This window comes from Mustelus asterias, chromosome 22 (genome assembly GCF_964213995.1).
Source record: "Mustelus asterias chromosome 22, sMusAst1.hap1.1, whole genome shotgun sequence".
In the NCBI taxonomy this organism is placed as follows: domain Eukaryota; kingdom Metazoa; phylum Chordata; class Chondrichthyes; order Carcharhiniformes; family Triakidae; genus Mustelus; species Mustelus asterias.
In genome coordinates, this window is record NC_135822.1 from 6,247,287 (window position 1) to 6,260,876 (window position 13,590).

Consider the following 13,590-nt stretch of genomic DNA (forward strand, 5'->3'; position numbering starts at 1 on the left):
TATTTATGTATTTGTCAAGACGCCCCTTAAAAGTCACTACCGTATCGGCTTCCACTACCTCCCCCAGCAGCGAGTTCCAGGCACCCACCACCCTCCGTGTAAAAAGATCTGCCTCGTACATCTCCTTTAAACCTTGCCCCTCGCACCTTAAACCTGTGGCCCCTAGTAATTGACTCATCCACTCTGGGAAAAAGCTTCTGTCCATGCCCCTCATAATCTTGTAGACTTCTATCAGGTCGCCCCTCAACCTCCGTCGTTCCAGTGAGAACAAACCAAGTTTCTCCAACCTCTCCTCATAGAACATAGAACATAGAACATTACAGCGCAGAACAGGCCCTTCGGCCCACGATGTTGCACCGACCAGTTAAAAAAAAAAAAAAAACTGTGACCCTCCAACCTAAACCAATTTCTTTTCGTCCATGAACCTATCTACGGATCTCTTAAACGCCCCCAAACTAGGCGCATTTACTACTGATGCTGGCAGGGCATTCCAATCCCTCACCACCCTCTGGGTAAAGAACCTACCCCTGACATCGGTTCTATAACTACCCCCCCTCAATTTAAAGCCATGCCCCCTCGTGCTGGATTTCTCCATCAGAGGAAAAAGGCTATCACTATCCACCCTATCTAAACCTCTAATCATCTTATATGTTTCAATAAGATCCCCTCTTAGCCGCCGCCTTTCCAGCGAAAACAATCCCAAATCCCTCAGCCTCTCCTCATAGGATCTCCCCTCCATACCAGGCAACATCCTGGTAAACCTCCTCTGCACCCTCTCCAAAGCCTCCACATCCTTCCTGTAATGTGGGGACCAGAACTGCACACAGTACTCCAAGTGCGGCCGCACCAGAGTTGTGTACAGTTGCAACATAACGCTACGACTCCTAAATTCAATCCCCCTACCAATAAACGCCAAGACACCATATGCCTTCTTAACAACCTTATCTACTTGATTCCCAACTTTCAGGGATCTATGCACACATACACCTAGATCCCTCTGCTCCTCCACACTATTCAAAGTCCTCCCGTTAGCCCTATACTCAACACATCTGTTATTCCTACCAAAGTGAATTACCTCACACTTCTCCGCATTAAACTCCATCCGCCACCTCTCGGCCCAACTTTGCAACCTGTCTAAGTCTTCCTGCAAACTATGACACCCTTCCTCACTGTCTACCACACCACCGACTTTGGTGTCATCAGCAAATTTGCTAATCCACCCAACTATACCCTCATCCAGATCATTAATAAATATTACAAACAGCAGTGGCCCCAAAACAGATCCCTGAGGTACACCACTTGTAACCGCACTCCATGATGAATATTTACTATCAACCACCACCCTCTGTTTCCTATCCGCTAGCCAATTCCTGATCCAATTTCCTAGATCACCCCCAATCCCATACATCTGCATTTTCTGCAGAAGCCTACCATGGTGAACCTTATCAAACGCCTTACTAAAATCCATATATACCACGTCCACTGCCTTGCCTCCATCCACCTCCTTGGTCACTTTCTCAAAAAACTCAATAAGGTTAGTAAGGCACGACCTACCTGCCACAAAATCATAGCTAATGCCCTCCACACCAGGCAACACCCCAATGCATGACGATGACAGGACATGTCCCCTCAGGTGGATGCAAACGGGAAAGGAAAAGTTAGCGACAGATTGGCAGAAATTCAGAGGCCAGATGAACTGTAAACCACAGATGAGCAAAGATCAACAACAGCCTCTTCAACATGGCTTGATTATTCCTGCAAGTGTAATATACCCTGAGCATAAGAAAAGGAAAATTTACTGGAAATCAGGACAATTACATTCTTCAACTGAGGAACGAAGCAGGTAGCCCATAAGACCATAAGATATAGGAGCAGAATTAGGCCACTCGGCCCATCAACTCTGCTCCGCCATTCAATCATGGCTGGTACGTTTCTCATCCCCATTCTTCTGCCTTTTCCTCATAACCCTCGATCCCCTTACTGATCAAGAACTTATCTATATCTGTCTCAAATACACTCAATGACCTGGTCTCCACAGCCTTCTGTGGCAATGAATTCCATAGATTCCCCACCCTCTGGCTGAAGAAATTCCTCCTCAACTCAGTTCTAAAGGGTTGTCTCTTTACTCTGAATAAAGTAAAGTTTATTTATTAGTGTCACAAGTAGGCTTACATTAACACTGCAGTGAAGTTACTGTGAAAATCCCCTAGTTGCCACACTCTGGCGCCTGTTCAGGTACGCTGAGGGAGAATTTAGCACGGCCAATGCACCTAACCAGCACATCTTTCGGACTGTGAGAGGAAACTGGAGCACCCGGAGGAAACCCATGCAGACTCCGCACAGACAGTGACCTGAGCCGGGAATCGAACCCAGGTCCCTGGCGCTGTGAGGCAGCAGTGTTAACCACTGTGCCACCGTGCCACCATTACTTACTTGAAATGGTGGGGTGGCACAGTGGTTAGCACTGCTGCCTCACAGCGCCAGGGACCCGGGTTCAATTCTGGCCTTGGGTCACTGTCTGTGGAGTCTGCACGTTCTCCCCATGTCTGCGTGGATTTCCTCCGGGTGCTCCTGTTTCCACCCACAGTCCAAAGATGTGTGGGTTAGGTTGAACGGCCATGCTAAATTGATTCTAGTGTCGGGGGATTAGCAGGGTAAATATGTCAGGTTATGGGAATAGGGCCTGGGTGGGATTGCGGTCAGTGCAAACACAATGGGCCGAATGGCCTCCTTCTGCACTGTAGGGGATTCTATGATTCTATGAATCAATTCCTGTGTCAAGGGCATAGAGTTTGGTTTTATTCTTGGTTTGGTTCTTCCTGATTGGCTGCTGTCCAAGCCAATTGCAGGGAGCCTACATCCACCATTTTGGATCCAGGATACAGATCAAGTGCTGCCCCTTTGAACTCTCTCACACACTGGAGGGTGGCGAGGGTTACCAATGCATCACACGGCACCGTTTTATCATTGGCAGCAAGAGTGAGCTATTCATGAACCATGTCACGATTTCCCTCAACCGCCCAATGATGAAAAAGCCAAGAAATCTGTGAAGATGCACTTTAAAAATGTAAATAGAAACAGGAAATGCTGGAAAATCTCAGCAGGTCTGACAGCATCTGTGGCGAGAGGGTCATCCAGACTCGAAACATTGGCTCTATTCTCTCCCCACAGATGCCGTCAGACCTGCTGAGAGTTTCCAGCATTTCCTGTTTTTCTTTCCGATTCCAGCATCTGCAATAATTTGCTTTTAACAAGATGTAAGCCATGTTGTAGGTCATTATACACAAGTTTAGTTTGTACAATCTGGGAATATTATAGCATCCATTTCTTGGTTTACCGTTCTGACTTCACCCCTCACCCTCTCTTAGAAACTCAAGAGGATGAAAAACCAAAACGAAGCCAACAGTTTGTGTGCTCCTGTTCCTACCATTTTCCAAATTTTGCAATGAAGAAACTTTTTGAAATATGACCTTGTGATAACCCCCAGGACTTGCATGGTTGACCTCTGATTGACTTCCCTGTAGGACTCATTGAATACAAGCTCCCTAGTGATTGGTAATTAACTAACTAGGTGGAACACGTATACCGAGCCCTGTAAAAAGCAGGCCCCTGAGTGGGTCCATTATTCCATTGTCCCAGTTGGGACCTGTTTGTGTTCACCACAGGCTTGTGGTGTTTGCTTTACATTATTTTGTGCAACAAAGCACCATTCCTTTACAGCCGACTCCTGTTATAATAGACCGGGAGAAGAATGATTTTCCCAGCAAATCTAGCTTTCATTCCAGTCATTCTAGCCCACCCCCGTACATTCCTAAACCCTCCCACCCGCTTCCTCTGTCGATAATCCCACCCTGCTTGGGAAGCCAGCTTGCTCCACATTCCTCCCAGTGGAATGTCCACAGGATGAGGGGACACTGCACCGTAGGAATAGGATGTCCTCGATTCAGCGTCTCTTGAAGCCAGGGTAAGCAATGTGGCTGGAGGCAAGACGTCCAGATTTCACGAGACCCGATCTTCGAATGTGATCAGAAAACGCAGCTGCCACAGAGGAGCTCAGTACAGAGAACCCTTTTGGCAATCGTCAGCTCAAGAAACTTTTCTATTTTATGGGTGACATCTAACACGTTACCTCAGTCTTTGAGTTACGTTTATTTGTTTCTTTTAACTAAAAACTGTGCCTTAAATCTTGTACAGATTTATTTAGCTAATGCTAAATATGAGATCACATCCACCCGGTGATTCAAGTAAATTGAAAAATCCGTATATCAGAAACATTTTATAAGTTTGGACATGATGGAGATCCCTTTCACCAATGGGATTCTGGGGACAGGGTCTTTCTGTCTCCGCCCCCCCCAATCTCCAACCCACCACCCAAAAAAATTGGAAAAACGCAACGGGCGAAGGGAGAGGGAGCAGTGGACAAGTGGGTGTTGGACAGATGAGCTCAGAGAGAATCCATACCCCTGTGGATCAGACCCAAAGGGCAGCACAGTGGTTATCACTGCTGTCTCACAGTGCCAGGGATGCGATTCCCAGCTTGGGTCACACTCTGTGCGGAGTCTGTACATTCTCCCCGTGTCTGCGTGGGTTTCCTCTGGGTGCTCCGGTTTCCTCCCACAGTCCGAAACATGTGCTGGTTAGCTGTATTGGCCATGCTAAATTCTCCCTCAGTGTACCCGAACAGGCGCCGGAGTGCGGCGACGAGGGGATTTTCACAGTAACTTCAATGCAGTGTTAATGTAAGCCTACTTGTGACACTAATAAATAAATAAAATTTAAAACTAAGTATTTTATCGGGAGTTCAGATTGTGGCGTGGCAGTGGGGAGGTGTTCTGAACACAAGTCTCTCTGCAATTTTTGTGAAGTTGCTACAGAACAGACTTCCTTCGGCACTGCTGTTGTGCAAAGCACAGAATATGCAGAGGCAACTTGGGTGGAGATGAGTGCATGTCTGTAACATATCCTGCCCGATTTCCCTTTGTACACCCCACTCGGGCAAGGCCTTCCGGCTCAAATATTCAAGTGGAAAACCTGCTCCAATATATTTTTGAAAACTCAACGTAAAAAAAAAACTGTGAAGTTCACACGGGCGTTTTCTAAAATAATTTTTCTGAAATTTTACAGATTTCATCACCATCTTAAAGCAGATGGAGTATATATCCAGAACCAGGGGGTTCACAGTCTGACGATTCCGGGTAGACCATTTAGGACGGAGGTGAGGAGACATTTCCTCACCCAAAGAGTGGTGAGCCTGTGGAATTCATTACCACAGGAAGTAGTTGATGCCAAAACATTGAATGTATTCAAGAGGCGGCTGGATATAGCACTTGGGGCAAATGGGATCAAAGGTTATGGGGAGAAAATAGGATTAGGTTATTGAGTTGGATAATCAGCCATGATTGTAATGAATGGCGGAGCAGGCTCAAAGGGCCGAATGGCCTCCTCCTGCTCCTATCTTCTATGTTTCAATATTTCACAAAATTGGCAAGGTGCAGATTTTGAGTTCAAGAAAACAACCACCCGTCTTTCAGAGTTTCCTACACTTGCTTGTAACTTGCTCAGAAAGGGTACAATGCCTGGACGTGTTCCTTTTGCTTGCACAGGGAAGTCCTTGCATATGAACATATGTAGCTTCTAGCAAGCTAAGTGAGCTAGATTTTGAGCCCAATTGATTATCTCAAATTGGTTATTAGGTTTAAAGTTTATTTATTATTGTCACAGGTCGGCTTACATTAACACTGCAATGGAGTTACTGTGAAAATCCCCCGGTCGCCACACTCCGAATTGTAGAGTGAGTGTTGCTCAATCACAATATCACCTCTAACTTTAGACATTACATTGAGTTTGCAAGTGTGGGTTGGGTGAGTAAGATCAGTATTCCGCCTGCTGTGCACAGTGGATGTGGTACGATTCACCAGTCATTGGGACGTACAACTTGCATACGCAATGTCGCCCTGGCGCTGAAATTTTCATCAAACTTAAAACACCATTTGCACGTTGCGGGCGGTTTTGTATTTCATTCCGTGCTCCCACTATGGTTTACGTTCTAAAGTAGTCCAGGATTGCAAATGGGGCACATAACCCTCTCAATTAATGGTGAATCTATGGAATTCATTACTACGGAAGGCTGTGGAGGCCGGGTCCTTGAGTGTATCTAAGACAGAGATAGATAGGTTCTTGATTGGTAAGGGGATCAGGGGTTATGGGGAAAAGGCAGGAGAATGAGATTGAGAAACTTATCAGCCATGATTGAATGGCGGAGCAGACTCATTGGGCCGAATGGACTAATTCTGCTCCTATGTCTTATAGCCTTATGTTGGGTGACCAAATCATTTATACTCATGATTTGGATGAGAATATAGGAGGCATGGTTAGCAAGTTTGCAGATGACACCAAGATTGGTGGCATAGTGGACAGTGAAGAAGTTTATCTCGGATTGCAATGGGATCTTGATCAATTGGGCCAGTGGGCTGATGAATGGCAGATGGAGTTTAATTTAGATAAATGTGAAGTGATGCATTTTGGCAGATTGAACCAGGGAAGGACTTACTCAGTTAATAGTAGGGGGTTGGGGAAAGTTACAGAACAAAGACATCTAGGGGTGCAGGTTCATAGCTCCTTGAAAGTGGAGTCACAGATGGACAGAGTGGTGAAGAAGGCATTCAGCATGCTTGGTTTCATTGGTCAGACCATTGAATACAGGAGTTGGGACGTCTTGTTGAAGTTGTACAAGACATTGGTAAGGCCACACTTGGAATATTGTGTACAGTTCTGGTCACCCTATTATAGAAAGGATATTAAACTAGAAAGAATGCAGAAAAGATTTACTAGGATGCTACCGGGACTTGATGGTTTGAGTTATAAGGAGAGGCTGGATAGACTGGACTTTTTTCTCTGGGGCGTGGCAGGCTGAGGGGTGATCTTATAGAGCTCTATAAAATAATGAGGGGCACAGATCAGCTAGATAGTCAATATATTTTCCCAAAGGTAGGGGAGTATAAAACAAGAGGGTATAGGTTTAAGGTGAGAGGGGAGAGATACTAAAGTGTCCAGAGGGGGCAATTCTTTCACACAGAGGGTGGTGAGTGTCTGGAACAAGCTGCCAGAGGTAGTAGTCGAGGTGGGTACAGTTTTGTGTGTTAAAAAGTGTTTAGACAGTTGCATGGGTAAGACGGGGAGAGAGGGATATGGGCCAAATGCAGCAATTGGGACTAGTTTATAGGATACAAAAAAAAGGGCAGCATGGACAAGTTGGGCCGAAGGGCCCGTTTCCATGCTGTAAACCTCTACGTGCAGAAATACGTCAAAACAGAGCTGGCGAACCCGAACCATGTCCAACCTGATGGGCTGCAACATTTCACTGAAAAGTAAATTATTTTGCTCCGCCAGCCTTCACCTTATCCTGAGGTCAAATTGTAAGACTTTTTTTCCCCACGAAATGCTTTGATTTTCTTTTCAAAACAACACCCTGACAGTTAGCGATCGCTTTCCGATCTCTGAAAAACAACGTGCCATAGCAAACCAGCTGCTTGCAAAATGGGACATATTCATGGCTGAATCTCCCCCACCGCCCTTCACTACCAACCCCCCCACCACCCCCTCACCCCCACCCCCCCACCTCCCCCACCCCCACCTCCCCCCACAACCCCCTACCCCCCCACACCCTCCCCACACACACAGCCCCCCCGCCACACCCCCCAACCCCCCCTCCCCACACACCCCCCACCCCACACACACACACTCCCCCGACACACACACACACACCCCCGACACACACACACACCCCCCCGACACACACACACACACCCCCCGACACACACACACACACCCCCCGACACACACACACACACCCCCCGACACACACACACACACCCCCCGACACACACACACACACCCCCCGACACACACACACACACCCCCCGACACTCACACACACACCCCCCGACACTCACACACACACCCCCCGACACTCACACACACCCCCCGACACTCACACACACCCCCCGACACACACACACACCCCCCGACACACACACACACCCCCCGACACACACACACACCCCCCGACACACACACACACCCCCCCCACACACACACACACTCCCCCCACACACACACAATCCCCCCACACACACACACTCCCCCCACACACACACACTCCCCCCACACACACACACCCCCCCCCCACCACACCCCCCCCCCCCCACACACACCGCCCCCCCCCCCACACACACCCCCCCCACCTCCCCTCCACCCACCTCCTCCCCCCCCCACGGCCTCCACCACCACGTTTCACTCAAGACTAAACTTCCCCTTGCTGTTTGCAACCACAAACTCAGAAAATTTACTACCGAGAATTTGTGATTCTAAGAAGCAATCGCTTGCTTCAGGAGGGCTGAACCCAAACCCTCTCCACTTCCTGCGCTTTTATCTGTATTTTGCAAACGAGCTTACAACACAAATGTGCATTTGTGGTTGTAATCATATGACAAGGAATCTATATATATTAATCATTTAGCCGGGTAAATTACTCGGGATGTTCATAACAAGGGGGGGGGGGGGAAATGTGGCGCCAACCTTCATCCCTTCGTCCGCGTTGACTTTGCTTCCCGAGATGAGCCTGATTGTAAACGGCTTTTCCAAATTCCAGAGACTGGTACCGGATTGCTGAAATAGGAAGAGAAATGTGACATCAACATTGAATGTGCAATTGTCAAGGGGCCAATCATTAGGTTTTGGTGAACAGAACCAGCAAGGTGTACCGCTAAGAGACAGATATAAAGACATATTTATTCAGAACACTTTCACACCAATAACACACACACACACACTCACACAGATACACACACACACAGATACACACACACAGATACACACACACTCACACAGATACACACACACACAGATACACACACACACACAGATACACACACACACACACACACACAGATACACACACACACACACACACACACACAGATACACACACACACAGATACACACACACACACACACACACAGATACACACACACAGATACACACACACAGATACACACACACACACAGACACAGATACACACACACAGACACAGATACACACACACAGACACAGATACACACACACAGACACAGATACACACACACACAGACACAGAAACACACACACACAGACACAGAAACACACACACAGACACAGATACACACACACACACAGACACAGATACACACACACACACAGACACAGATACACACACACACACAGACACAGATACACACACACACAGACACAGATACACACACACACAGACACAGATAAACATACACACAGATAAACATACACACAGATAAACATACACACAGATACACACACACAGATACACACACACACAGATACACACACACACAGATACACACACACACAGATACACACACACAGATAAACATACACACTCACACACACACACACAAACAAGTTGGGCCAAAAGGCACACAGGCATGCAAACAAGACACACGCAAACACACATGCATGCAGAATGCACACACACCAGCACACACGTACGCCCGCACCCCAATACACGCACCCCAATACACGCACCCCAATACACAACACAAATAACACACACACAGCACTCCTCCAGGATTACTGAAAGTAAGGATGTGATAGCTCTGAATGTTGTCTCCATTGGTTTACCAACAGCCTGAGCAGATAAAAAGATTTACATCAGTAAATGCCCTAATGGGGAATGGGGGGGGGGGGAGCATTTTATAATGACTTCAACATTCTGCTCCCATGTGGGGAAATCTCCAGCTAAACAGACACAGATTCCCTGCTGCAGCCTGGAGAGGGAGTAGGGGGGTAGGGTGGACAGTGGGTGATAGTGGACAGTGGGGGTGTGTGGGGGAAGTAGGGAAGCTGTGGGGGGAAGTGGGGGAGGTGTGGTGGGCAGCGGGGGTGGGGGGGGGGTGGTGGTTTTGCGGTGGCAGGGCAAGACTCCATTTGCCAAAAAAAAGAGGCTGTGGGCAGAGAAGGCAGCAGCTGTGGTCCCGATATCCGCCGGCCTCCCCTCCCGTCTCCCCCATCCCGAGGGGCTGGTCCTCAAACCCACAGCTCCGCGGAATATTAATTTTGAAAGATATGTTTCAGAGGCTCCACATCACAAGCAGAGCTCCGCATTGAACAAAAGCTGCTGGAATCACATAAACGGTCGAAGAATAAACACTTAAAAATATCTCATCAAAGGTGATTTTGAAATAAATTTACAGCCAATCCCCCTATTGTGTCATACTTGCATTTGATTGTTTTAATATAAATTTTATTTAAAACGGAGGGTGCAAAATTGCTTCTAATTTGCTCAAATGAAATCAATCTTTTTCTACCAACATTTAATGTATCGAAACAAATGCTAATCACTCGAAGAACAAACCCTTTCTTGTTGTTACTGAATGAATTCTTTGGTATTTGAAAGTTGCTTGGACAGACTGGGTGAATGTGAATTGGTAACTGGTTCGCCTTTGCATTTGTGCGGTTTGCGCTGAACACATTATAATTCATTTAAAAAAAGACTAACAATGCAACACTTGTAATAAATCGTAAAACAAGAATATTTTTACTGCATAAGATCTTGATAATCAGGGTCTGAAGTTACATTTTTGATAAATACGCAAATCGCTTTCAATTATAAAATGTTCAAAGTTGGGTCTCTTTTTGTTCCCCCGATTTCAAATAAATATTTTAAAATTATTGCTGCTTCCTCCCTCATGGTGAAATTCGGCACACTTGTGATACAGATGCCGGAATTTTACCGCCTCGCCCGCCTGAGGCTCGTAAGATCCCGCCTCAGGCCAAGGGAGAATCCCGGCCAGATTGTCCATCCATTAGCTGCCCCAATCAGGTGCTTCCTAACTTTAATTTCATCCCCAGATATTTTAAAGAAACTGCCATTGCACTATGGACTTGCTAAGTCCATAAAGGAATGGGGGGATTGGTACGGTGGTTAGCACTGCTGCCTCACAGTGCCAGGGATCCAGGTTCAATTCCCGGCTTGGGTCACTGTCTGTGCGGAGTTTGCACATTCTCCCCCGTGTCTGTGTGGGTTTCCTCCGACAGTCCGAAAGACGTGCTGGTTAGGTGCATTGGCCATGCTAAATTCTCCCTCAGTGTACCCCGAACAGGTGCCGGAGTGTGGCGACTAGGGGGTTTTCACAGTAACTTCCTTGCAGTGTTAATGCAAGCCTACTTGTGACACTAATAAATAGACGTTACTTTTACTTAAATCGGTGGAAAATATTGGGCACCTTCAACGTTTTGGAAAGGATCCAAGCCCATAATGAGAGGGGATCCAGAGGAAGTTTACAAGAATGATCCAGGGTATACCGGGGGCATAGGTTTAAGGTGCGAGGGGCAAGGTTTAAAGGAGATGTATGAGGCAAGTTTTTTTTTTACACAGAGGGTGGTGGGTGCCTGGAACTCACTGTGGGGGGAGGTAGTGGAAGCAGATACGATAGTGAGTTTTAAAGGGTGTCTGGACAAATACATGAATAGAATGGGAATAGAGGGATATGGTCCCCGGAAGGGTAGACAGTTTTAGTTCAGTCAGGCAGCATGGTCGGTGCAGACTTGGAGGGCCGAAGGGCCTGTTCCTGTGCTGTAATTTTCTTTGTTCTTTGAAAGGCTTGACGTATTAGGAGCGTTTGAGGACTCTGGGTCGGTACTCGATGGAGTTTAGAAGGATTTATAGTTGAATAATCAACCTGCTTGGGCCATCGTCTGGGTGGCCCAGTGGTTAGCACTGCTGCCTCACTGCGTCAGGGACCCGGGTTCAATTCCGGCCTTGGGTGACTGTGTGGAGTTTGCAGATGTGTAATTTAGATGGACTAGCCATTGGAAATGTGCGGGGTTATCATAGAAATCATAGAAACCCTACAGCGCAGAAAGAGGCCATTCAGCCCATCAAGTCTGCACCGACCACAATCCTACCCAGGCCCTATCCCTACATATTTACCCGCTAATCCCTCTAACCTACGCATCTCAGGACACTAAGGGGCAATTTTAGCATGACCAATCAACCTAACCCGCACATCTTTGGACTGTGGGAGGAAACCGGAGCGCCCGGAGGAAACCCACGCAGACACGAGGAGAATGTGCAAACTCCACACAGACAGTGACCCAAGCCGGGAATCGAACCCAGGTCCCTGGAGCTGTGAAGCAGCAGTGCTAACCACTGCGCTACCGTGCCGCCCTTTTGGGCTAAGATGCTCTGTCAGAGAGTCGATGTAGACACGATGGGCCGAATAGCCTCTTTTGCGCTGTCGGGATTCTATGATTCTAACCCAGAGCTCCTGGCTCAGAAGCAGGGACATTTACCCACTGCACCACGAGAACTCTGGTTCCTTATTAATTAATCTTTGTTGGTTGAATTCCTGGAATTTATCTCCTTTCTATTGGATTGCTTTCCTCTTCCCATCATCATAATCTTTCTGACATTGAAGCCTTAAAATCAGCTGGGAGGACAACAAGGCTCTGCTGTTGGAGCTGCTCACAGTTTGACAAAACTCTGAGTGAAGATATCACATGCTGTGCACTCACTGACCTTCCATTTTGAAGGTTCTGGGCGTGTGTATTTGCTTACACTGGGCAGGCTGTCCGGAATGCCCATCACCCTCAGCTGAGGGTGGCACAGTGAGCCAGACCAGGTGGAGACAGGGGATGAGTAAAAACATTCAGGTTTAGCTCTGCTCAGACACAAAATGAAACTCCTTCTCTCGCCCTCTTCACCAGGGAATGCATCACATGCTCTGCACCACCTTCTCAAGGGCGATTGGGGATGAGTAACAAACATTTGCCTTGCCAGCAATGCTCACATCCCTCCAATCTATCTGGAAGGTCAGTGAGTGCACAGCATGTGATATCTTCACTCAGAGTTTTGTCAAACTGTGAGCAGCTCCAACAGCAGAGCCTTGTTGTCCTCCCAGCTGATTTTAAGGCCTGTGTATAATAGTAATATTGTAATGCTGAATTCTTTCTAAAAAGTAAAGAAAGCACAAAGGATGCAGCATTAAAGCAAAAATTTCTGAAAGGGCAAAAGGAAAATCAAATCCGAATTGTTCTCATCCCTGCTTCCTGAAGCTTGTTTGTGCCTGTAGCTCTCACACACTCACTCAGAAGTTTGAAGCTTATTTATTAGTGTTACAAGTAGGCTTACATTAACACTGCAATGAAGTTACTGTGAAAATCCCTACGCCGGCGCCTATTCGGGCACACCGAGGGAGAATTTAGCACGGCCAATGCACCTAACCAGCACGTCTTTCAGACAATGGGAGGAAACCGGAGCACCTGGAGGAAACCCATGCAGACACGGGGAGAATGTGCAGACTCCACACAGACAGTGACCCAAGCTGGGAATCGAACCCGGGAAGAATAGAGGGCGAGAAAGGAGAGAAAATTGTTTCCAATATTAAATCGCTGACAAAGACATTCCAAATGCTTCACCATTTTTGTCTGTGTTTCTACTTCCTGGTGCATACTTCTCCCCATATTCGACATTCATTCCCTCCACACCGACACACAGTGGCAGCCGTATGCACCATCT

The 13,590-nt window shown here is 47.2% G+C and overlaps 1 protein-coding gene across 5 annotated transcripts in view; it reads right to left on the reverse strand.

The window, feature by feature from the left end:
- Positions 1-13,590, reverse strand: part of pik3cd (phosphatidylinositol-4,5-bisphosphate 3-kinase, catalytic subunit delta) — a 236,768-nt gene that overhangs the window by 66,396 nt on the left and 156,782 nt on the right. For all 5 annotated transcript variants that reach the window (XM_078238707.1, XM_078238706.1, XM_078238708.1 and 2 more), the window contains one exon: positions 8,578-8,667. In XM_078238707.1, the coding sequence (XP_078094833.1) occupies positions 8,578-8,667 (90 nt within the window). The remainder of the gene's footprint in view (positions 1-8,577; positions 8,668-13,590) is intronic.